This window comes from Silurus aristotelis (genome assembly GCF_946808225.1).
Source record: "Silurus aristotelis genome assembly, chromosome: 23".
Taxonomy (NCBI): Eukaryota; Metazoa; Chordata; class Actinopteri; order Siluriformes; family Siluridae; genus Silurus; species Silurus aristotelis.
The window spans coordinates 5,554,955-5,582,532 of record NC_139596.1 but is presented as its reverse complement, the minus strand read 5'-3'; the positions used below and the strand labels follow the sequence as shown (position 1 = coordinate 5,582,532).

The 27,578-nt window shown below is 37.4% G+C and overlaps 1 protein-coding gene across 2 annotated transcripts; it reads left to right on the top strand.

Moving 5' to 3' along the window:
- Positions 1–27,578, top strand: ak8 (adenylate kinase 8). Of its 2 annotated transcripts, none has more exons than XM_083527004.1 (14): positions 1–154; positions 702–785; positions 863–947; positions 1,802–1,851; positions 2,188–2,298; positions 3,159–3,227; positions 8,746–8,827; positions 9,579–9,650; positions 10,964–11,167; positions 13,637–13,768; positions 14,275–14,364; positions 18,447–18,588; positions 25,549–25,629; positions 26,234–27,578. In XM_083527004.1, exons 2-14 carry the CDS (start codon positions 702–704, stop codon positions 26,508–26,510), a joined length of 1,479 nt encoding a protein of 492 aa, XP_083383130.1. In that variant the 5' UTR covers positions 1–154; the 3' UTR covers positions 26,511–27,578. The 2 variants fall into 2 exon arrangements, with proteins under 2 accessions (XP_083383130.1, XP_083383129.1); XM_083527003.1 differs by having other exon boundaries at positions 27–154; positions 690–785.

Here is a 27,578-nt window from a genome sequence, read left to right as displayed (position 1 = left end):
GGTAACCTTGGTAACCAGTCCTGGAAGAGACGCCGAGCTTCAGCGGTGCAGCCGTTTGTAGAGCAAAGTTTTATTTTCTATATGATTGAAAGTCATTTGAGCTCGGAAACATACAGCAAAAACTTGAGCGTTGTGTAAAGACCGCTGAGTGAAAGTAAGTAAATTCGACTTAGACTTAACTTACAGTAATACAGGATTCGCCACGCGTGCTAGATATTACACACACCAACACATCCGCCATCTTGGAAAGGGCCAGAGATCAAGTCTATGGATAAAGACACGTTTACAGTCATTCAGCTCTTCTGTCTATTTTTCTTATTCTTATTCTTATTATTGTATTTTGTATTGTATTATATGTCTCTGTTTGAGTAAATGTAGCAAGTAAACTGAGTAAATATTCATGCATTTAATATATATATATTCTTACTGTTATTGACACATTTAGGTACACTGAATATTCTCTCCTCTTTTCTGCTTTTCTTTTCTTCTCTTCTCTTATCTCTTCTTTACTTTTCTGTTCTTCTCTTTCCCCTTTTCATTCTTTTCTCTCTTTTTTTTTGCTCTTTTCTCTTCTCTTCTCGTCTTTCATTTCCTTACCTTTTGTTTTCTTTACTTTTCTTTTCTCTCCTGATATTTCTCTTGTCTTGTCTTGTCTTGTCCTCTTTTCTCTTCTCAATTACATTAAATAGTCACTGCTAAAGATGGATGCAACCACAAAACCTTTGAGAATTCCCCCTGAATTGTCGATTTATGCACAGAAGCATGAAATATTTGACCTTATGCAGGTACGCAACATTCTGACACTCTGTACTATAAATAAATTCACTAATATAAACACTAATCAGATGTTTCGGTTACACAGAGCCTAGTGAGAAACCTGGTGATAGACAAGCCAAAAGATCATATTCAGTACCTGATAGGACTGCTGAAGAGAGAAAGTATAGAAGGTGAGAGCTCTACTAAACTCAAGATTTGCATTTATAAAATAATTACCGGTGTATTAGTTACGGTTTTTGACGAGGGTGTCTTTTAAAGTTAAATAAGCAGAGTTAAATAAATAATAAATAATTATTTTTTAACTCACTTTGTACAGAAAACTTTGACCCCTGAAAAGATTGTAGTTTATATTGATTTAACGCTGTTGGGGTCATGGCTATGTTTCTTCTTTTTGCTTTTTCTGACACAACAGCATAACATTTATATATTTTTTAAATCCTTTCCACACAGTTAGTGCAATAGAAATAAACAAAATGTAGACATGCACCTTGGGAAATTGGTTAAGGCTCGGGGTTACTGATTGGAAGGTTGGGAGTTCACGCCCTGGTATCCCCAAGCTGCTGCTCCTTAACCTAGTGTTCTCCAGGGTGCTGTAACATGGCTAACCCTGCTCTCTGACCCCAGTTTCCTACCTCCGCTGGGATATGCAATTTTGTTGTTCTGTAATGTACATGTGACAAGTATAAAGCTCCATTTCTTTCTTTCTTTCTTTCTTTCTTTCTTTCTTTCTTTCTTTCTTTCTTTCTTCCTTCCTTCCTTCCTTCCTTCCTTCCTTCCTTCCCTCCTTCCCTCCTTCCTCTCTCTCTCTCTCTCTCTCTCTCTCTCTCTCTCTCTCTCTCTCTCTCTCTCTCTCTCTCTACTGACTGGTCTAAAAAGATGAACCTTTTAAATTTACCAGCAGGTGGCAGGCTCTCTTTATGTAATTGAATGAAAGGTGTTGAGATTAAATATCTCTGTGGATCATAAATCACATAATAATTGAGCTGCTGTGTTTAGTGATATAAAAATTTTTTTTTTTGTTTAGTGCCAAGAGTTTTAATACTGGGTCCACCAGCATCTGGAAAAACAACAATCGTAAGTACATTTATTTATTTATTTATTTATTTATTTATTTATTTATTTATTTATTTATTTATTTATAATATATTAGTTATTATTTATGGTCATATCACCTTATTAAGCATTGTAAGATTAATTTCCTGACTTATTTCCTACTCAAAATCGAATATAATTCAAGCGGTAGGATATAAAATAAATCCTAAAAAACTTCTAGCAGAACTAGAAATCATTACAGGATGTTTTTCAGGCTATTATTTGGCATTCTCAGTAATGCTCTATTACTCACTATTCGTGTTTTCTTTTCTTTCTAATTCTGTTTCAAATTGATCACTTTTTTTTGTTTTGCCACAGGCTAAAAAGTTGTGTGAGCACATCGGTGCTGTTCATATAACCTCTAACAGCATCCTTGAGAATGACAGTGAACTGAGCAGAGCCATCAAGCAGTACACAGAGCAGAGTCAGGTAAAACTTCAGCACTCACATGAGATATCATAAAGATGTGTAAGGATATATCATGAAGATGTGTGAGGAGATATGATGTGTGAGGAGTTATGAAGATGTGTGAGGAGATATGAAGACGTATAAGGAGAAATCATGAAGTTGTGTAAGGAGATATGAAGATGTGTGAGGAGTTATGGAGATGTGTGAGGAGATATGAAGATGTGTGAGGAGATATAAAGATGTGTGAGGAGATATGAAGACGTGTGAGGAGATATAAAGACGTGTGAGGAGATATGAAGACGTGTGAGGAGATATGAAGACATGTGAGGAGATATCATGAAGTTTTGTGAGGAGATATGATGTGTGAGGAGATATCATGAAGATGTATGAGGAGATATCATGAAGATGTATGAGGAGATATCATGAAGATGTATGAGGAGATATCATGAAGACGTATGAGGAGATATCATGAAGACGTATGAGGAGATATCATGAAGACGTATGAGGAGATATCATGAAGACGTATGAGGAGATTTAATGAGGACGTATGAGGAGATATCATGAAGATGTATGAGGAGATATCATGAAGATGTTTCATAGTTAGCGATTCTTTTTTTCTATGATAAGATTTAACACATCAGGAAAGATGAAGGTGAAATCTTCAGTTTAAAACAGAGTCTGCATGCACTAGAGATAATAAAATAATTGTAGCAGCTTCAGCGGGTTGGAGTTGTGCTGGTGTTGAGTTGTGAAATGCTGATTTCTCTACTTTTTATGTTTAATAAAATTTACAGATCATTATAATGCAATTATTAAGCTTTAAAAGGCTGACAATATCTGAAAAATTTAATCAGAGGTACTCATCTCTATCTATATTTCAGGAGATCCCACAAGACCTCTGGATAAAGCTGGTTGAAGAGCGGCTCTCAAAACCCGACTGTGTTAGACAGGTAAGAAATTTAAACCTCTATACTGATAGATAAGGGATTAATGTTTAATTCTATTAATAGTTGTAGCTATTAATTTATTCATCAAAGCTTTACATACATTTACCATGTCCCGTAATTTTTCCATTAATTTTAACTAGAAGTTAAAAATTATTATAGTTACAATAATTATTAGTTTTCCATGAAAGAATAACATTTAAGGTAAATAACTAAGTGATAAACTGAGAATTTATTTCTGAGTATATTTTAGAGTATCTGTATTTTTTTTTATATATTTTGGAAAGCATAACATTTTTTGTAGGTTACTAGAATAAAACAATATGCAGTAAATATGTACTTATATTATAAAGTCATCTATCGCCTCTCTCAAAATTCTGAAGCGTTGAATGTGAATGATTGCGGCAAAATTTTGATATAAAAGGTTTGTGATTTTAAACACATCTAAAATGTTTTTTTTCCCCCCTCTTTTATTGAAATGATTGCAACCTATGAAGTTACAAAATGCAAACATCATATAAAAATTGTAAACTTATTTTATTAGTAGATCAGTTAGAATAGAATATAGTGTGAATTACACTTTAATTAGAAATCAGTTATATATGTATATGATTGGATGTGCTTTTATCTTACTGCAGGCCAAAACCAGGGTTAAGACCATAAAATCACAAATTTGTCTGAACTTTATTTTTGAATCTCTTTACACCACCTGAAAGAGTTTTTTGTTCAACTTTTATTCCTACTTTTATCCCACCTAAATCTAAGTGTCATCAGATCTCCCGTTTGTCCTTCCTGTCTCTTTTGTGTTAGCTTCCACTGTGAAGAAATATGTAAATACTGAAAAAAATATGAATTTTCTTCTATTTCTTTTCGAACCTTGCAAATGTTTTTTGCTTGGTTTCTTTGAACTTTGTGCTTTTAATATCAGTAGTTTGTGGTTAATTTCTGCTTTTAATCTGGTAATGGGTGTTTATCCCTGCAGGCAAACTGTCAGATGTTATTTATCATCTCATTTAATGATATCGTATGCCCCGTGCTGATCTGCATAAGTGCAGTGAAATGAGGGGAAAACTGAGATGATTTTTTCTCTATACATGAACACACCTGGCAACTCAAACAGTCAAACAGTATTCTAGTATAATTTAGCATCATTTTAAAGTAAGAACATTATAAAAAATATAATTATATAAGTTTTGAAATATGTATCTGGTGATTACTGACTCCTTTTTGTTAAAATTCCGATGTTTTTTCTTATTACTTGCAATTGTGTGTCTTGACGATGTCACAGGGGGACACTGTTATGGTTAGTGCAGTTATGATGTGTTAAACAGGAGCAGAAATGTTCCTCATTCTCACACGCAAAAGATATCTGTCATGCTATTAAGTCCTAAAAATGTTTCACCAACTTTCAACATTGTATTAAAGAGAAATCAGACAGAAAAGTAGTGACACATTCATGGTGCAAAGTAGTCATAGAATGCACTTAAGCAATTTTTGATAAATTATAGCTCTGCTAGGTACAAAGATCTATAGAAAGTATGGTGATGAAAGTGGTGTTGGCATCGAAAAGCATTCAGGTATACAGCAATAAGCAAAAGTGAATTTCTTTTGCAAAATAAATATTGGATGCCACTGAAGACCACATGTTCATTCAAAAGATTAATATGCAAGTCATTCAGGTGGATTTTTCCTTACAGGCACAAAGAAATTCTTCACGCCACCACTGAGACACAAGAAGCTAAGCTTAATTGCTGTATTTTTTTGCTACGTATGTGTTTGTACCTGAGTTTTTTTCCCCCAACTATGAATGTAACAATGTCTAATCTAGGTCATATAGTTTATCTCCTCCTGTCAGCGCTTCTTACACTGCGTTACTGTAAGTACACCGTCTCACGCTCTCTCTCTCTCTCTCTCTCTCTCTCTCTCTCTCTCTCTCTCTCTCTCTCTCTCTCTCTCTCTCTCTCACTCTCTCTCTCTCTCTCTCTCACGAGACTACCGCTTGCAAACTCGACTTGTAATCTAGGGGGAAATCAAGAGAGTAGGGAAAGTTAGGAAGCGCAGGTAATAAATAGAGAATTAGTGTGAAGTCGCAAGTTAATGAACGCCCTCGCAGTTGCACACAAAAAAACACGAAAAGTAAATTGGGAAAAAAAAAAAGGCAAAGAAAGACTGAAAGATCATGTAGCAAGTGTGGCAGTCATCCAGATCCCTAATGAGACCTGCAAATAAAGTTCCACTGTCAGAATTTGCATAATGCCTTTAAATCTATATATAGAGAGAGATGGCAGAGATGTGCAAGAAAGTTAGCAATTGAAGTTGATTTGGAAAGTTTTATGTGCACGCACACATGAGTGAGTGTTTTGCACAAATAATGGATTTGAAATGAAGCTTTGCAGGACTTTTGTGTGTGGAGCTCAGTTGGTCAGGTGGGAATTGTGTCAGGGTTTGGCTCTCGGTGTCCTGCCCTGCCTGCTGTTGAGCTGGTGACATCTGCTCTCTGCATGTCTCGCCTGTGATCGGGAGCATCACTGCAGATGTTCCAGTGTAAGGGTCTTGGTCGGAGCGCAGCACCCCGAGCCCCATGTCGTCTTTTTGATGTGTGGATGAAAAGGAATCCTGCAAGCCACTGTGGGGCTCTGGGGACAGGAGGAGAATGTGTGTGTGCTCTTGTGTGTGTGTGTGTGTGTGTGTGTGTGTGTGTGTGTGTGTGTGTGTGTGTGTGTGTGTGTGTGATGTTCAGAGGCAGTCTCATTACAATTTCAATCAGGCCTGGGACCTGGCCTGGAACTCCTGCCCTCGGCCTTCCAGAACTAGATGCTTGAAGAGCCACTTCATTTTTTTAGGACTTACCTGACTTCACCTTGTACACGAGGGAAAAAAGTGTACTGATACCTGGAGAACGGTTCCTTGCATGTATCTTGCATTCCTGCACATGTATCTTGCAGTGGTTCCTGTGCATGTATCTGTTTCTGGTGTAGCCAATGTACAGTCTAAACTTTGCAAAGTTTTAGCATAAGCAGGGTTAAGAAAAAAACTGAGAGTTTATACATCAGTGTAGAAAATCTGTACAGTGGACAACATGTGAAAGTTTGATTAAATTAAACATAGGAGCATGCAAACAAATTTTTTAGTCCAGTAAAAGTAACAAAAAAGTAGTACTAGAATTAAATCAATAATCTTTTGTAAAGTCATTCTAAAGTAATCCTTGTTATAGATTAAATGAAGTGAATCATGTTTTTTTTGTAAAAACACTTTTTAAATTCTAAACTTTGACTTGCTTCTGAGCCAATTTATACAAGTCTTATGGACCTATAGCAAATAAAAGAGTTTAGTGTATCAGTTACATTCGCAAATGTTCTAAATCTGCCTTACCTCAGCATGTGCTTTCACCAGTTAAATACATGGTTTATAGGAAGGTCTTTGGTCACTCCAGCATAATTAAATTTTTTTTTACTGAGGTACAGTAGGATTTTCTCATACAAGTTTCACACTGTAGCTCAATAATGTAAATATCGAGCTTTAATACACATTATAACATTCGATCACTGTCTGGTTTATAAAAAGAAGAGACATTGGAGCTGTGAAACAAGTACATTAAATACCTACATAAAATGTAAAGAGTAAATATGAATGATGTGCATCTCCATAACTGAGGCCAATGGAATTGGCATCTCTAATCATAGACAGTGATACAATATTTCAAAGATTAATCTGAAGCAGCTACCAGTGCGAAAAGATTCACTCCTATTACAATGCAGTGCGACCCGATTAAAATTAAATTCAACACAATGCGAGCAAAAAAAAAAAGATCAAAGATTAAATAAAACCAGATGTTTTATCCTTTTCTGTCTAAAGGAAGAAAATGGCGATTAACATGGCTCTACCTCTGCCATGTTAATCTGTATTCTACATGATTCTCAGGACACTCCACGGTCTCTGTAATGTTCATGTGTACGCGTCATATTCACGTAGCAGCAGTGGTGCTGAGAGAACGCACTTAAGAAACAGTTTAGCGAGGAGAAATCAGTCTATACTGTATATAAAATATTGGTCACAAATGAATATTCACTTTGTAAATAATAAAAGTATAGCGCATCTACTAATAATTGTATATAAATAAATGGGTTTTTACCAATTCAAATATGTTAACAAAGATGCATTGCGATACAAATGCCACCTTGTATCCGATGCACGTGTTTTAAATCAATGCATCACATCGTTTTCTTTTATGCCGATGCACCGATGCGACTCGATGAATCTTACCATTCCTAGTAAAAACGTTTTATTGTAAATGTAATGTTTTTACAAGGTACATTTATGATATTTCATGTTTACTTAATTGATCTCTAACACTTGAAAAGATCATGTAGAAAACAAATACTTGCATGTGAATAGATGTGAATAATGAAAACAGAAAATGCAAAACATCAAGTGAATTAAGTGATTACTTAGGTGATGTTTATGTGACTTTTCTATGAGAGGAAAGCATGGATACACTTTAGCGATATACTGTAAATAATAACAATGATCTAACATGCCAAATAAATCGATTTGAAAAAGGTCTAGTGTATTTATAATGCTTTTAGATGCAAGACTTCCCTAAAAAATCTGTTATAATTTGCTGACTTTTTAAAATTCAATCTTTTAACCAACTCTCCGCAAATACTGTTCAGGATGTGTTAATAACGCTCCTGAGCTAGTCTCCCTTCTAAATGTAGAGTTACTAGGCCTAGCCCTTGGACCAAACCACTACACACAGGTGAATTCATAGGTTTAATGTGAAAGTAAGTGGAAGGAAACTCGCGCTCTGAGATTACCCGAAATCAGGGATGAGCTTTCTGTTGTAGATCAAAGCTGCCAAAAACAAAGACTGATTTCAAACACGCTCTGGAAACTCTGCAGCAAAAACCCACAACTCATCTGATAACACTTAGATCTATAAATGTTTGCTGAATATACTTATTTGTTTGAAGATTATTTGCCACGGTAATAAGTTGGCCCTTAACAAGCCCTTCAGGGAGACACTTTTCTTTGAGGCTCCTTTATTTTGCCGCACCATTGAGCAGCAAGCTTTGGGATTTAGGAGACTATTAGAGAGAAAGGCTTTTTTTATGGATTTGTAGTTAATGAATGATATGCATGTGATTTTCTTCTTCTTATGTTCTTCTCATTGCTGTGCAAGATGGGAAAAGAGAGGCTGGAGAATTAGGCACATTTTAAAGGTTTCATGGTTTTAACTGTGCTTTTGCCTGAAAGCCGATACAGGCCAATTTAGTGTATATTTATATTTTTATTTTATGCATTTATTATTTTTAAGGATCAAGGATATGGTTTGTATAAATTGATATGGTTTGTATGAATACAATACAATACATGTTAAAATGAAAAAAACAAAAAAACAAAAAAAAAAACCTTGTCTATGTTAAAATCTAAATGTTTTGCCTATATCATTATTTTGTGTGTGTGTGTGTGTGTGTGTGTGTGTGTGTGTGTGTGTGTGTGTGTGTGTGTGTTATATGTATAGGGTTGGATCCTAGAGGCAATCCCGAAAAACAGACAAGAGGCTCTGTATCTTCAGGCATGTGGCATCGCCCCTGAGCATGTTGGTCAGTGTTACATTTCTCTCTCACATACACACATTCACACTTGACCCCAAATGCTTGAGAATGCTCTCAGGATCTATTTTAGGCTTGGAGTTCAGATTGCACACAGTCAAATTTCTTCTAAACCAGGGTTTGACTTCGCAATTCGATCTGTCACTCCTGTTGCATCATTTCATCATCATGAATGTAATATAATATCATCATTAACATAAGCACTGAATCCATCATGAGTTATAACATCTGGCTTTGAAAACGTCTTTAACACTTGATCAAAACTCTTAATCACTTAAAACTCCATTGGGCTCAAATAAAGTGAAATCCTGCATGCACAGATCAAGAATCATGATAGCTGGAAATGGAAAATAATTAAAATCATGCAAATGAAGAAGAATGTGCAATTTGCAGTGAAGGAAAAATAGATTAAAGAAATATTTTGTCTTGACTCTTTCAGTCATGAGACCTGATTTGAAGAGGGCAATGAGTTTGAGCATAAATTATCTAGAAATATTACAAAAGAAAGGGTTGGAGGATATTCTATTTTATTTAATATTCATAAAGTAATGATGCAATTTCTGATAATTATGTTAACAGCCCTGAATCTATCAAACGTACGGAAATGGTCCTTATAGCATGCAAACGTTCGTACGCTGCTGTTGCAATATCTATTAATACCTTTGTCCAATTATTTATTTTTTAAATGATCCATGCCAGTGGGCACGACTATCCTTGTTAAAGTATTTATTTTACGTCTCAGTGATGCTGCAGGCCCATGATGACGTCTTGACTGAAAGGAGTCTGGGCAAGAGGATAGACCCTGTCACAGGAGGTAATGTCTGCATCATTACTGCAATTTTTCAGTTCAGAGAGCCGAGCGGAGAGACAGACAGCCAAGGCGCAACCTTGTTAGAATGCATTTCATGAACCGTAGGACTCAACCAAACAGAACCTGTTCTCTGAATCCCAACTATGCTAGCAAGTCCTCTGGGTATAACAAAGGTGCACTATAATGAACAAAAAGCTCTTCCTCCCTGTAGAATTTGTTCCAAAATGTAATTGCAATCTTTCACTTTTTTCAGGCTCGAACTTTGACACTTTTTAACGGAGCGCTAGTATAATTTTTAATATTAATAAACATTTTTTTGTGAATGTATCTTATAATGAATTTTAAAATGCAGATAAATGAAGACACATTTGGGGAATAAAAATAACACAGTACACAATATTGTCACATTTGGCATTTGGCATCTGGAGCAAATGATATTAATTGAGATTTTGCAGAACATATAAATATATATAAATGTTGCAGTGCATATTTGGATTTTTTTCCTGAATAAGTAAAAAGTACCCTGTCATTGATGATGAGTCAGATATACTACAGTACATCATTTAAACTACAGTAAAACTTCAATTGCACACACCATACTAACAGAAAGTATGCTATTGCGATGCAACATGTAGAGATAAATTATTTGAGGTTTGATTAATAGGTTAAATCCGCTGTATGCTAATGCAAGTTAAATTAACGTTAGGTCTGAGGTGAAGCAACTCAAAAAGTGAGTTAGTGAAACTTTTTATTGATTTTTATGAATTAAGTTTTTCTGTGAGTAGTTCAAGGGAATTTAATCACACTTTTTTCCTTTGGTGTTACTGTTTGTATTTCTTTTTGAATAGGTAAAAATATATATTTTTTAGTAAGTTTTATTCTTATTTAATTGTTTGTTATTAAAATATGAAAAAAGTTGGCAAAAGTCCAACAGAGCAAAGCTGCCCATGCCGTCTAGGTGGCGTCTAGGTGAAACTAGCAAATTATGGGCATATATATATATATATATATATATATATATATATATATATATATATATATATATATATATATATATATATATACACATTACTGTAGTCTAAAGTTGGGTGGATACTCTTTTGGGTCGGGAGTTATACATGAATAATTCCTAAAAAATATTTTTTCACGTGTTTTTATTCGTGGCTGTTATTGTTTTTGTGTTTTACAAAGCTCTATTATAACTGGAGTTGGCCTTATAATATGGAATATTATAATAATTATTATTTTACAATAATTTCAAGAAAAGTTTTTTTTTTTTTTAAGTACATATTTCAGGTGATGTGTTCTGTCTTTAGATGTGTACCACCTTACCTTCATATGGCCTGAGAATGTCGAAGTGTCTCAGCGTCTTGAGAAGCCAGATTGCCTAATGGATGAAGAAGAAATTGCCCATCAGCTGCAGGCGTACCGCCGTGTGGCCCAGGGACTACAGGACACTTACTGTAACAGCCTGAAGATCATCAATGCTGATCAACCCCATGTTGATGTGTTTGCTCAAGGTGACCACACATTCAGCTTCTCTCCTTTCTATGCATTTCAGCTGGTATTTATTCATTCAGACTGTAAAACAGACTGCAGCAACTTTTTGTGAATGAACCTTAAACTCCAATATGTTATTCAGTATTTACTACAAATAATTACAGTGACACAGGAATATAAGTCTGGATATACTACATGGAATTCTAAGGGTTTTAAATGCATCACAGTGAGGCTTTAAATTATTCTTCAAAAGTGTACACAAACAAACAATACTAAAAATTGTGGTCATCTGCAACATCCTGTTGCAGATTTTTGTATTAACACTCTCCAGCTGAGTACAATGCCCTCTTATGGCTAAGTGAAAAAGACAAGTAATTAATAAAAAAACGTCTGAACGAGCTGCTATATAAATATAATAATAATTTATTTGAATAACAGCTGGCACTGCTGTCAGAGCTGCTTTTACTGAAGATAATTGCCATCTTCTGACCCACCAGACTCATAGCATGAAAAATTACATTATAACATTATAAAGAACAGCCAGGTATTTAATCCATTGGGTTTAATAGACATAATAATATATAGCAATACTTGAACTATTTGTAGAAGATCATTAAAAATAAGAAATAGTTTAATCCAAAAGTTTGATATAAGCTCATGATGGCTTGTCCCACTTTGTTTGGGCCTCTTAGCAATATTTGAAGCCTCTTGCCCTAGTACACATGTTGCAAGACTTCCAGGTATCATTCTGTGATGGTCTATCCCTACTGTGCTGACCCGAGCTGTGGTCAGAGCTCAGCAGTGCAGCTGCTCCACTGAGAGCCAGTGATTGGCCTGGTTAGGGCACTTCGCCTCGGGCAGTGCTGCAGGCACCTTGTGTCCCGCGAGGACTCGATCAACAGTGTGCAGCCTCCACCAGTGCCATTAAAGCCGTCCCAGTACAACCTGTCTCAATATTACACCACTCAACTTGACAAAATAATAATGCGCCTTCTTTTGTTGTGGGGATAAGGAGAACGCTGTCTGCTGCATATTTTAAGTCTTTTTTTGCATATATCATCTGATTAGCATGTGCGGATAGATCTTTTGGGGGTTTGAAGGAAAGTTGATAGTCATGTTAAGGGCCAGAACCTGAATAGTTCATTTTCAAAAGATTTATTTTTATTCAAAAAAATAAATAAATAGGTCCTAATATATTTATACCTCATCACTAAATTAATGAGAGATTCCACTTTACTGGCATTTTGTGCTCTCTTTGTGTAGCCTGATTATGGTCTTAATTCATATTCATATTCTCTAAGTGTTTTGTGCAGCTGATAAAGAGCTCATTGTGCTATTTCAGCCAGCACGAGTGCATTAGTATTGCATTCACACCGCCATTTCGAGCACCAGGAGACCAATTCCACACTCATCTTCTAATGGTTTAAAGATTTTAGCTTGATTTTTAAATGTGAGGTTTGAGCTAAAGTGCTTCCGCACATCCGTCTTAATTTAATCACGCTCAGCATGCTTGATTAAGTTAAACGGTGGAAATAAAACAAATATTTGCAATCTTTCTCCTCTATAAAACATTCATGGCTTCAAGACCGAGCAATAAACTGCAATAAACATGTTGCCTTAAATATTGATTATCGCTAATTCGGCATGCGGTTTGATGGCGACATTACTAGCCGTGCCCCCGACGAAGCCTTTTAACACATTAGCATGTTTTGCATATTAACCATTTATCGGCGCCGTTGTCTGGCAATTAGTGTAAAGCGTAGCACAAGAGAGACTCATTAGTTATAATTAGGCCACTGTTAATTATCACACATTAGAAGGAGCAGATGAAAGGCATTGTCATGGGTGAAGCCCAGCTGCAAACAGATGTTCACTGCCCTTCCGGAGCACCGACGAGCCCTCAAATGATTTATTAATCAAGCTGGCTTCCTTATATTCAGATTAGCCATAATGGCTGTTTATCATCTGGGCATGTGGCATTTAAAAGAACATTTTCACTGCTCCTACATAAACGCTGTATTGTTCAGCTTCATTAAACAGCTAAAGACGTTTGTTTCCATTCTTAGTGAAATACACTGAGAGACCGAGGTCCAATTTGGGGAATAAAACAGGCTGAGTTAAAGCTTTACGAGGACCAGTGGCTTTGTTTTGTTTATATTTTAATCTTATCTCATAAAACATGCACATGAAGATGTGTTATATATGTGCTAGGTTTAATTACAGGAGTCATTTGTGACCTGTATAATTAGTGCACTGACATATTAACTACAATTAAGTTTACAGCATTAATGGTTTATTATTGCTTACTTGCATTTGTTACATGGCACATTTGTTTATCATTTGCTGGAAATATACTATAATACCAGGATTAAGCCACAAAGCCCAGATTCGACTTTAAGACACAAAGATAAAACTTCAAATCAGAAAACTTTACTTGAATAAAACTGTTCGTCTCCCTCTGTCTCACTCTGTCTCACTCTGTCTCCCAGTGTTGAGCTACGTTCTGTCCAGGCATCGCTCTGATGCACCTCACATTCCCAGAATCCTCTTGTTTGGACCACCAGGATGTGGAAGGAGTCTCCAGGCTAGCTTGCTTGCCCAGAAATACGGCCTAGTTGATAGTAAGTAAATGCACAGTTTTTCACTCTTTTATTAATTAGGTCACAATAAATATATAAGTATAAAGTAAACATAAATTAATATTCTAATATTGTCAAATAATTAATATTCATTTACATCTGAAATACTTTTGCCAGTGATTACTTAATTAAAGAACACACATAATGTACTTTTTTGTTTGCTTATATTTACATATTTATTTGTTTTTATTCTATTTTGTTTCAGGTTTTTATCATTTCTTTATACTTTCTAATTAGCTAATATTTTCTCTGAAATCCGTATGTTGGCATGTTGATGTTCTTGGATACAAGCTCAGTCCCGTCCCTTTTTCATGCCTTTTTTTTCTGTCTTAAAGGTCACTCAGAGAATTGCACATTCTGTTTATTTAAAGTTTAAAGCCATTCTATTTCCCTGCGTTTCCGTCTCTTGCTCGCCCGATTCTTCTCCTCCTCTTATTTTTCTTTTACATTCTCTTTTTCTCTGTTGCTTTTTCTGTCTCCCTCTGTAGTTTGTTGTGGTGAACTTTTGAAAGCAGTGGCGGCGGATGAGAGCAGTATGGGAGAGCTCATTAAACCCTTTCTGGAGTCAGACCGGCGAGGTAAACTTCTTCACCTCCTCACGTACACATGCTGTCAAACAGGTCACGCACCGAGGAGAGCTGAAGTGTAAGGGGTCTATTTGGAGTCTGCTGACTCTGTTAGAGTTTTCTGCTTTCAGGCAAATAATTAGACCACCCACGTCACGCACAGTGTGGCCGATTCTATCATGATGTTTGCATATGTATAATGGTATGGTAAAAATAAACCTGCAGCATCAATCTCTATGGTTAATATTACAATTCCATTGGCTTTCGAAAGAGAACACAGGCTTGTGATACCCTTATTAAGTAAAATAGCAAGATAATGTTTTGCTTTTTTATCAACCTTTCTGATTTAGTGTAGCGCAGTATTGATTGGGGCCTAATTAAGACCTAGTTTCGCAACTTCTTCGGTGAAAACACAAATAATTATTTTGTGTAAAAAAAAAAGAAAAAACCCTGGAAACAACATAGAAAACAACAACACGAGGATGTAGGAAAAGCATTAATGTGAAGATAAGAGGAAGATATGGAAAATGAAAAAAGAGATAGACGTAGGAGGAAATAAAGAAAGGGAATAAGAGAGGGAGAGGCTGGAAAACCTTACAGTGTACAGGTCCTTTAAATGTGTAAGTTTTAATATAAAGCTGTTGATTGGTCATCTGTAAATCTCACTGTAAAATCATGACCTTGCAGAATAATCATCTCTATAAGAAAATTCTAATGTCATAACATCTAGATTAGAAAAATATTCTGTATTAATTCAAAATTACAAAAGATTATACGTTCTTGTTAAAAAGATCTACAAGAGTTTGAATGGAATGGCGCAGAATTCTTCTTTTAAGATGCATCTTTCATGCATTATGTATTAATTTGTATATTTGTATACTAATCACATTGGTCTGAATAAAAATAACCTTATGTTAAATTATATAGATTAATATCTTTTAGGCTAATAGTTTATTTCTTATTATGCGTTCATTTAAATCCACATACTTTTTGTTGTCTTTTACTCCATATTATCCCTTGTCCACATCTCCTTGTGAAACCCCAAAGGAAATCTAATTCAATCAGGGGAGCCACTGTGCCACTGTGTCCTATTCCCATTTAGATTATCCAAACAGACCCACCCCTCGCATGGCATCCCAGTCTGCTGTGCCTGCCAGTCATCCCCGCCAAGTGTCTAAACTTGCCTTGAGCAAGATGTGATTAATATAAAAAATGTCCCTCGAGAATGGAAGCGCTACAAAAGCTCATGGGCGTACACATGCGTTTAATGAGACTGACACTTGAGTGCCGTATCACAGAGGTGCTGCCTCTATAGCGACTTTTCTTTTCACACAACTCTCTGTCCTCAGCATGGCCACAAAGAACGAGCTGAACGCTGACAGCTGAACTGAGCTTCCTGCAGCTAGCTCTTCTCCCACTGTGTGTGTGTGTGTGTGTGTGTGTGTGTGTGTGTGTGTGTGTGTGTGTGTGTGTGTATGTGTGTGTTGACACAAAGCCATAGATACTTCAGGGCTTAGAAAACAATTGAGTGGATCACATTTAATGAGCTAAGATTGTTCTGAAGGAGTAGATAGAGACCCGGACAGTTTATTAATGCAGCCCATATTTGTGAATTATTATGAATGTATGCTGTAATGTATCATCCATAGGGGTATGAGGCAGAGGGCAGCAGCATATATCAGCCTTTCAAGAAATGTTCATCGTCATAAAGTCCTCACATTAGTAATACATTTTCTTTTTGATCTTCTAAGTACCTCTTGAGTAAAATTGTTGCTATTTGACAGTTATGAGAGGATTTTGCATCGATTTGCTCACCTTTTTTAAATGTCGCACAGCCGTGTAGCAATTTAGCATCAAAGACTAATTATTGGTCAAAAATGGGAACTGCAACAAGTACTTTTAGATGCCTATTTGGGAGGGAATCCCACTGCCCCATGTTTAGTCAATTAACATTTACAGTAGAGCTGGAGCAGTAGACAGGACAGCTAATGAAATAGGGACAAAATGAAATGACTTGATGGCCACTAAGCTTTATTGTAGTTTTAAATTACTTAGTATTATAATATAGAATTTCTGCAAAAAATTAAGTATATGTTAGTAAGTAAGGTATAGAACTAGTAAGGTATAAAACTGCTTATTGTGTGAGATGCTGCACATATTGTATAGCTTGGGAGAAGGATAATGTGATTATGGAGTGGATAACGTCCATGAGAACCGTCCAGAGGATTCTTGTGCTTTACAGTTTCTTGATAATGTGACAAGCTGCACTTTTGTCTTTTGAAAAAGAGTAAAAAAAAAAAAAGAGAATTATGAGAGTACGATTGCTCGTATATGTTCTAAAACCAGTGACAGCTTGCCTTGCAGATGTTCTTCTATAAACGTAAATATAAATGATTCAAACATATGATGTGTTATTCTACAATAGAGACAAAATTGCATGGTATCACAAATTTTTCAATAGTTGCATGTCTACCTATGAATTTGTGCTCCACAAAAAGTGTCCAAATAGTTGCAAAGAAGTGTAGGATTAAGATGTGTGTCAGTGTGAGATTTGTAGTATCAAAAAGGTGTGAAAATTCAGGATGCTTTTAAGAGTTAGTAGTTTGATACAGGGGCTGTGACCCTCTCATGACTTTTTGTACACATCTGATTGTAAGTCTACAATGCTGCTTGTTGACTTCATGCTAAACTGCAACAGTGGATGAATTCATGAATTCATGCTTGCAATGAAGAATGCATAAAAAATGTAATGTAAATGTTGTGTTAGTTGGCACTCGTGTGTCTTGTTGAACCGAGCTTTTTCTTGTCCTAGGGGAGAGCTTTCGGCTCGTGTCTGAAGACTCTGACTCTGTCCCTCTCCCTCCCTCTCACGTTGTGACAGTGAAGGTTTCAAGCAGAGACGCTTGCCTAAATAATTTACGAGTTGATTAATGGGCTCGCTGGGGTATAATTAGGCGATGTAGAGACGGTGGCTAGTGGAACCAGAACAGTGCTTTGGGGATTTAGGGAGCAGGATTATTAAGGAAATGAAAAAACAGTAGTCTTACGAGAAGAGAAAGAGAACAAGGAAAAGAGGAGAGGAGCTCTCTCCAGGCTGCCTGCCGTTTGAAGAAGAGCCGGGGAGAGAGAGGCAAGAGGCTGCGCTTGTTTGATGTGGAAATTGGACAGTTTGAAACCGTCAACTTTAATTTTTCAGCATCCACGAAGACCCCCCCCCGAGTGCACACTCACTTTCCTTAAAGAATGTTCTATTTTTTCCCTCACCCCCATTATTTGTTTGTCCTCGGCAATGCTCGTCGACTTCACTTTCCTTTCAGTTCTTCCACATGCTGTCCTCGGCTTTTGTGTTTTTATTCTGCATGTCAAGTGCGAACTGTCTTCTTCCCGACTTTATAACGGCGTCATCCTCTTAAACAATTCACTTATGTTGCCTGTCAGGAAGCTGTTGACTGCTTTTGTGCTCAAAGAGAAAACCATGGAAAAGCTTCACAAGACAAAATGTACATACATGAATTTAAATGACAGTATTCCTACTCATTTATTTATCATTTGATTTCTTCTTTGAATAAAAATTCACACAAAAATCAAACCAGCACAAAAGAAACGACCGCTATACATATGCTGACTAATAAGATCACTTCTACATCGACTTCATTCCTACTTCCATCTATTTTTGTAATTCATTTTTGCTTTGTGTCAGTTTTGTGTTCCAGTCTTTCTTATTCCAGTTTCTTATTAAAAGTTTTTTTTTTTGCTGATCTGTTTATCTGTAAGTTTTCTTACGTTACCTGGAGGTAAACAACATAATTCGAGACCTCAGCAGCTTCAGCTTTGATGTGCAAACTTTTAACCCTGTGCAACTCCCATAGAGACACTATAGATACTGCACATTATAAAATAGTACAACATAAAATATGTTTCTGTTTACTGTATCTGGAACAAGTGTCATTCACAGTGCACTTTTTATGTAATTGTGAAAAATAAAGTTGGGGAATAAAATAAACAAAAATAAATAAAGAATGACTCGTATTTTTTGGGCCTATTTTGTTCACGCAGTAACTAAAAGTATTGTTGTTTCTCCTGGTTCATCACAGTTCCTGACAACATGGTGCTGCAGATCCTGACAGAGAGACTGAGCCGACTGGACTGTACTGCACGCGGCTGGGTCCTTCATGGTTTCCCTCGAGACATAGAACAGGCCGAGAGACTGCAGGAGTCTAACTTCCTTCCTAGCAGGTACTTACTGTACACACAGACCAAGAAGGTGTCCAATTGATCAAATCAGACATAGCATTATAACTTTTAAAAATTATGACCAGTGCGTGAATAATACTGATTATCTCTTCATCATTGCACCTGTTAGTGGATGGGATATATACGTAAGTCAGCAAGTGAACATCTTGTTCTCAAAGTTGACGTGTTAGAAGCAGGAAAAATGGTCAAGCGTAAAAAAATTTGAGCGAGTTTGACAAATTGTGACGTCTAGACGACTGGGTCAGAGCAAAACTGAAGCTCTTGTGGGCTGTTTCCAGTCTGCAGTGGTCAGTATCTATCAAAAGGGCTCCAAGGAAGGAATAGTGGTGAATCGGGGACAGGGTCAATGCCAATTCTAATTGATTCACATGGGGCTCAAAGGCTGGTCCGTGTGGTCTGATAAAACGGACGAGCTCTTGTAGCTCAAATTCCTGAAGAAGCAAATGGTGTTAATGCTCGAAGAGGTCCGAACTCTTTTGGCAGCAAAAGGTGAAACGTTAAAAGGTGGAACAGGTGGTCATAAAGTTATGCCTGATTAATGGCCATTCCTGATCAGTGTAGTTTAAGTCAAGTCAAGTCAAGTTTATTTGTATAGCGCTTTTCACAACAGACATTGTCTCAAAGCAGCTTTACACAAATCAACAGTTAAGGTGAATGGTGTAAATTTGTCCCTGATGAGCAGCCGTGGTGACTGTGGCAAGGAAAAACTCCCTTAGATGTTATGAGGAAGAAACCTTGAGAGGAACCAGACTCAAAAGGGAAACCCATCCTCATTTGGGTGACATCAAGAGTTTGATCATAAATCTTTCAATAGTTTACTTTTCAAATGTTTTACTCAAGACCCAATAGAAACTGCTTTCAAAGTGTATTTGACCCAACATTCTCCTGACATTTATGTATTTCAAGTTGTAAGACTTGAAATTGCACTGTTTGATTATACGGTCTTTGAGCCATTCAGAAGTCCCAGCCAGAACACACTGAACTAAAACCACCAGGGTCACAGTTTAGATTTTTCACTTCTAGTTATAAGATTTTTGACCCTAGATTTGTGTCTTCCTTTTCTTTTATGTTGTGAGCATGTGTGGACTATTTAGCATGGATTAGAATACTACTTACTCAAAATCACCTGGAAATTTAAAGTATGCTTGCTGGTGAACTCCGTTTTAGGTCACGTCACTTAACTTTGTTCAATCTAAACCCCACATAAATTAGTCATCACACTCCTGCCTTTCTGTATTACACCTCTGTGATCTCCAGCTACTCACCACACACCTTCAGAACAGAATGAACTGATGGACCTCTATTCTAAAAGAGTAAACTTTAAAATACCAGTCAGGTACTGATTGCAAAATCACCTCAGTAGGTGTCTCCATTTACTTTATTGGCAGCCCCCATCGTTTCCTCTAATGGCAGGAGACCTTATTTACATAGCATTAGTGTAATTGATTTCGGGGGCCAGTAAGTGGAAAGGCCAGGCCTTGAAACAATGAGGAGAATGTTACTGACGAACTGCTGATAGCTGACAGCCATGTTCTACCTGACAGCTTTATTAATGAACAGCTATCCCATTACTCAGGCTTTAGAGAAAATGAATAAGCCGAGTCAGCACTGTGGCTTGGTGCCAATGCTGGGTATGTAATATCTGCCACCACTGAGCATTGAGGAGAAGAGTAAGGAGGGTAAAGAGCCATGGCAGAACTGGAACAACTACTTAATCGGAAGGATCTCTTTACTCATTTCTTGAAAGGGGATCCAGCAGCAGGGTTCATTGGACTGAGAGCTTGTGTGAAATGTTCAGCTTCTACAGGCTTGACTACTGGCTTGTATGTTTTTTTAAACCCTGGATGACTTTGCAAGAGAGTGACAATGAATGAACGTATACAGAATTTCCTCAGATTATTACAGCGGTTTTCTAAAAAATCCTCAGCAATGATAAACGTTTCCTTTTAAATGAGAGTTTCATCATGTAAAAGAAGTTACCTGATGCTGGAAAAAAGACAAAAGCGGAAGACAGGAAACAGGATCCCATCATCTAAATAAGAATGCCTATGCTTTGACCTCCTAGTTACCTGATCAATCCTGATCAAAATCTGATCAGTCACTCACAGCCCAGTGACTACACGTTCACATAATCAACACAATTCTTACCCATCATCCTAACACACAGCTAACTCGTACATCATGTGTTAATACAAGAAAAAGCAGCCAACTGCATTTTTGAAGTTATCACAGGGAATTACACTCTGAGGAAACATCATCTCTGCTGCTCTATATGCATAAGCTCATACATGCCCATGGTTAGCTGGTGTCACTGTGATTAACAGGAGTATGACAGATTTCCACAGGCTATTTTGCTCTCTTGCTTGTGCCATCTTCAGGATTTAAACTTGCAGTGTCCTAGTGACAGTGTTTTTCTTTTACACTATTTATAAGAAACTGAAAAGATCTGCAATTCTCTTGAATGGGAAAAAAATTTAACCATTGTTAACATACAATTAAACAAATGAAGGGGCACACTTATTTGATGTTTTAGATCAGAGATGCCCTAACTATGCCCATACAAAGTTTTCCCATAGTGAATTTAGATTTGGCCTGCCAGGGCACATATGAGAGGAAAATATAGGAAAAAATTTTGAAAAATATAAAACATTTGTTGTATTTTTAAGCTGCAAAAACATTGCCATTGCCCCTCTCTGTGAGCAGACTTTCAGTCTGATAAACTTGGACAAGTGTAAACTGAGAATCATACTAACTGGCTTTCTACTACACAATATCCTGAGTTTGTCAGTATGTTAGCTGCAGCCCAGTTAAAAAAAAAAAAAAATTAAAAAAATAAGGAGTAATTTCATGTTCCTTATTAGAGGTCACTGATATTACAAACATATGGCTGTATTGCTTGTAGCTTGAATAGCTGTATTAGGCATTGAACTCTATTGTACTATGAAGAGGATTGTTTCTGTGTTTTTATTGTACTTTAAGTTTTAATGTATTAGTTAAGCAGATAATAGTTATGTTTCTATTTATGTATGAATATGATATTATAATGATACCTTAAATTTTTATACACTGCCCGACCCAAAAAAGGTCACATGCTCTAACATTTCATTGGACCGCCTTTAGCTTTGATAACGGCACGCATTCGCTGTGGCATTAATGTGGTTACGGTCTGGACCCTGTGGTGGCCAACCCATGTGTGAAAACGATGTCTCATGCTCCCTGAATCACTCTTTCACAATTTGAGCTCGATAAATCATGGCATTGTCATCTTGGAATAAAAATCCATTGATGGAATAACTTGGTCATTCAGTATATTCAGGTAGTCAGCTGATCTCATTCATAACGCTGCTGAACTGAGACATGACCAACTGCAGCAACCCCAGATCATAGCAGCAACCCCAGATCATAGCACTCCCCCACAGGCTTGTACAGTAGGCACAAGGCATGATGGGTGAATCAGTTCATCTACCTCTCTTTTTACCCTGATGCACCCATCACTCTGGAACAGTGTAAATCTGTGCTCATTTGACCACATGACCTTCTTCCATTGAGTCCAATTTTTATGCTTCCTAGCAAATTTAAGCCTTTTTTTCCCCCAATTAGCCTCACTGATTAGTGGTTTTCTCACTATTAAACATAGCCATGATTTCTACTGTTGTTTTTTCATTGTAATGTTTGAAAGAATGTAACATTTAGATTTTTGTCAAATTTGATTTTGACCCTTTATAGGAAAAAGTTTGGCCACCTTTATTATAGATGCTAATACAGTGTGGCACAGGGAAACCTCTTGCCTTTAGTTATAATAGAGCAGTGGAGTGGTGTGCAACCAGTACAAAGGGAATTTTGGCATCATTACCAGTTAGGAGGTCATGACTGTATCCTGACTGCTAATTTCTAGTTTAGCCTTAAAAAAGACATCCTCAGGTGTTTTCGAATGGCCCGCACACCAGACAATATTGAATCTGTTCTAGCTACCATTGTGAGGAGCTCTCACCACTCCGTTCGACAACACTTATCATCACTGTGTTAAGCTGTTTCTTTGAAATTACGCACATGAGCAGACGGGACAAAATCATGATGTCCTAACTGGTAATGACGCATAAATTCCCTTTGTGCAGCACTCACACTATCACCATTCATGTAAAAGGTTTTACAGTGAACGCTCGTTGCTCACCGCTTCACTGCTCCATTATAACTAATGGTAAGGGTTTTGAACGAGGTCATATAGGTTCCAAACCATTGCTGACACCACAGGGTTTCCCTGCGCCACCCTGTATGTAAAGAACCTTAATAATCAATTTTGTGGATTATTTATGAACAAAACAGAAGAATAACTGTCTAAAACCATGTTATGTGATTATACAGTGGAACCCGGTTATCTCGCCCTCGGTTAACTCGACAAGCCTATTAAGTCGACGTTTTTGAAGTGGAACCGCCAAATTCTCGCTTTTTCTAAGCATTTTTTATCGGTTATGTCGAAGGGGGCCGAAGGGGGCATGGCAGGTGGATTCCTGACAGATAAACATGTACTGTATGTATTTTTATAGCATGCCTTCATCAAACAAATCACGGCAACGCTGTTGTGTAAAAAAACCTTCAAAAACACGTGCATGCACATTCTCATTTATTAACGCACAACATGTACATAAAGAAATTTCAAGCACGTTAATATACTGCCGCCATTTTGATTTTCGTTTATCTCGATCATCGGTTATCTCGATGCTTTTTGGCGTCCCCCTAGGACATCGACATAACCGGGTTCCACTGTATAATCATCTGCACTGTATATTTTACTTTAAGTGGATATGATCAAACGTTTGAGACATGTCATAAAACATTTAATGGACAGTTTAAACCCGAAATCCCCATAACTACACCTGCATATAACTTTTAAAGGGTTAATAGATCATTTTTATAGATAATTTCTAGAATAGTGTCAGAGTCCAATACAGTACTGAAGCCTAATCAGAATTCCTGATCCAAGCTCTTTGCTAAGGTTCTAAAATCCACAGGTTGATTATTAGACAGACAGACAGACAGACAGACAGACAGACAGACAGACAGACAGACAGACAGACAGACAGACAGACAGACAGACAGATAGATAGATAGATAGATAATTTATGTATCCCAAAAGAAAATTTACCCAATCGGAAATGTATTAGTGCAATAGCATAGCTGTAACCATCAATGGTCTGCATTTTTCTCTCTTTCTCTCATCCTGTCAGTCTTTAACTACACTCCAGTTTGGGCAGTCAGCTACCTCTTACAGCCCTGACACGCTCACAAACAATCAGAGTCTTTGGAACCACTGAAATATGCATAGCTATCCGTTAAAGGCAAATAAAGCAGGACAATTAGCCAAGTAATTCTAGAATAGGCCAGCCAATCACAATCACCTGCTTGCTCTCTCGCTGCTTCCTGTCTCTCTCTTTCTCTCTCATGCTATAGTTGAATCTCTCTCTCTTTCTCCCCGTAGCCATGCTCGTCTCTTGCTACCTATTAGTTAAATGTATTTCATGTGTCCTCTTGCCATCAAATCAAGCAACACTTCCACTAATTGGCTTATGAATTATACAGCAGGGGCCACATTATAATTTAATCTGTGGTAAACATTGCCGGGCCGCCTGTAAAGAATCTATCTCTCATTAATTACTTAATTTAGGGAGATGGAAAAGAAGGGAAATGGAGGCAGGATGTGTACAGAGACCTATTCGGATCATGCTGAGAGGATAGTTACGAAGGGAAGTGTGCGCTTATACAAGATAGCAATTGAACGACGTTCACACTACAACACACACACACACACACACACACACACACACACACACACACACACACACACATACACACACATTCTGTCATATTTATCATGTATGCTGTTTGGATCATTTGTAGCAGCAGAGGACTGACAAATGCTTGTTAGCTGCCTTGTTTCAGTTCGTCATTTGTTTGAGAATATCAAGCTGTCATGTAGGCAACATCAAGTGTAAACTCTACACCCCCTTAACACATATACACACAAACACTTCGAAAACGAGGGGATGGAAAGGATACACACACAGAAGTGCACTTTTCTCAGACACCCCAACCCCCTTTTTCTCTGCTCCACATGAATATTTCATGTGGCAGCATTAATATTAATTCTAATAGCTTTGCAGAGTAGTTATTATTTCTTTTTAAAGACAAATATTCATTAAAAATTGAGCAATGCCTTTTCACCGAAATCGTCACGCCTTGGCACAGATGATGAGCTTCAGGAAACCCTTCAAATGTGACATAAAATAAGGACAGTGGTCAGTTGAAGCTTGCTCAAAGGGATCCTTTGTCCATTCTAGAGGGACTCATGATTTCACAGCATCAGTGAGAGCCAGAAAGACAAACGCATTTAAATATTTTATCAAACGCAGATCTCAGCTCTCTCTTCCCTTCTTTCTCCTTTTCTCTCATCAATCCTTGCTGGTTTTCTTCACCTCCACTGCAACTGGGTTGTAAAAATTGTATGATTTTGTTGATAGGATTCTGGTGTTCTCTGGAGGCTCATGCTCTGATGGGGGGTCAGTGGTGACAAGGCTTGATGATTAGTGCTTCCCCACCTGACTCTACCATTAAAGCCATTTTGTGTCTGGAGGCTGTGCAGTCAGGAAGACCCCCCCCCGAGTAAACACTCCAACATTCCTCCTGTGTTAAAGTACCACTTTTTGCCCATCATTGAGCTCATCATTTATTCAGCCCTTATATACACGTCATAATTATTCCATCCTTAATAATTCGTGTCTTACCACTTTTTCCCCCTCATAACAGCCTTCTAATTAGCATAAAAGTGTCACTGTCCTTAGTTTTATTACAGACATAGAAAACGGATGCCACCTTAACAACCAAAAGCTTCTAAAGTGATTCCTGAGGAGGTCAATGTTTTTATGACGTTTTTTCTCTTTTGAATAGGGTCTTTTTTTTGGAGATAAGTGATGATGTTGTTCTGGAGCGACTGACGTTAAGGTCCACCGATCCTGTGACTGGAGAAAGGTAACATCCCAATCTAAATATCTATCTACAACATTTAGTATGCACGCTCACCATCTGCTTTAAAATGACACCTGCCCAGAAGTTTAACCATGGAAACCATGGATTAAATTATGCACATTCAAGTCAAATGCATTAGAATTTTCATACGATATGTTGGGACGTTGCCAGGATGAACTCATCTCCTCTCGCCTCTATATATATATATATGTTTATGGCAGTGGGCGCGTGCACGTGTGCCAATCACACTCCCTTTACCCGAAGACACAGAAAAAAAAAAAAAATATATATATATATATATATATATATATATTGGCTTGGCCATGTCTCGACTTACAATATTTGCAAAGTTACGATGTGTCATTGGAAATGGTACAGAAAGCGAAAAGAAATAGAGATTCTGCTGGTGTTTATGGTAACTCAAATATCCACTCTATAAAACCGTGGTGAGCAGAAAAGCATTTCGGAATGCAACATGTACATATTCATACCTTGAGCTAGATGGCCTATGGTAGAAGAAGACTATGTCAGTCATGAACAGGAATTCCACTACTTCCCTTATAGAATAGGTATTCTATTATAAATGTGTTTTTTTTTTTTAACCCAGGTATCACTCATTGCACAATCCTGCCCCGGGTGCAATAGTGCAGGCTCGGCTCCAGTGTAACCCACGGGACACGGAGATTGAAGTCTACAAGAGGCTGAAGGAGTACCGGAGCCACGTGGCTGCCCTGCAGGCCTTCTACCCCCAGGCTGTTCAGGTCAACGCTGATCAGCAACCACACACTGTGTTCGAGTGCCTGGAGAATGGGATGGTGGGCCGTCCTTCCAAAGTCCTGCCTGAATTAAACATCCAAGCGCTCTCTGGCTCCTCTGGTCGGTAATCACTCCCCGCTTGTTGACCCCAGCTGATCACAGGGGAGTACAGCAGACCAGCTAATTATATACATGTTTAATTAATGTTGCAATAAAAGGCAGCCTGTCCGGACTCTTTGTCAGGGGTAGTATTAGTCCCGCTTCAGTAGTCTCATGCTAAGGAACAAGAGCTGCTCTGATTCTTAAGCCCTCACCCACAACCCCCTCTTTTCTTTCACTCCACATGCAGAGGTCAGTCAACTGGCTCCCAACAGAGAGGAAAGGAGTTAAGTGCACTGGTTAGCGAGACGTGTTAACAGCCAAGCATTCAAACTCCCCTCAGATACTGCACCATGACAGGCAGACATTGACTTAATTAGAGCGAATGAGCTCCAGAATATGCATCAGCTCTGAATACATAAACAGGGAGTAAGCAGAAGAAATGGCATGTATTTTAAATAATCTCCGCTCGCTCGGTGGCAGGAAAAAAGTGTTTACTCTCCAAACAAAGATTTTAGAGGATATCTGAAAGAATACAGCATTGCCGATGACAAAATAAACTTTACTAAATGAGAAATGCTTTTCAATTCCTGGGTATTTTCTGCACAAATGCTACAAATATTTACATAAGCCTGCAAACACATTTTTGCTCTAAATGAACCATCTGGATTGGTATTATCTGATTCTTGACAATACATTTTATTCCATCTCTTTCATTAAGCACCTTAGTTTCTAATTATGCAGAATATGAGATTGTACAATAATCCTTCCTGTTCCTGTCCTGTATGCGATGAGTATTAACCAGGGGTATGTGTGATTCTAATTTCAAAGTGTTAGGTATTAAGAAGTGAAGGATGATTAAATCCATCATAATTGGAAAATCATTAGGAGTGAAAAGTTGAAAAGTAGAAACTCGCACTAAACGTCGCTTCATTACCAAATGTTTAAATGAGAAATGAAATGGTTTTGGATTGTGATGATCTGGTTTTGTCTTGATGGTGTGTTTTTGTTTTTACATCACATAAACATTGCCTGCTTTTAGATTATTACCTCGGAGTTGTTAGCTTGTTGTTTTCTATTAAACTCTCCTTGCATTA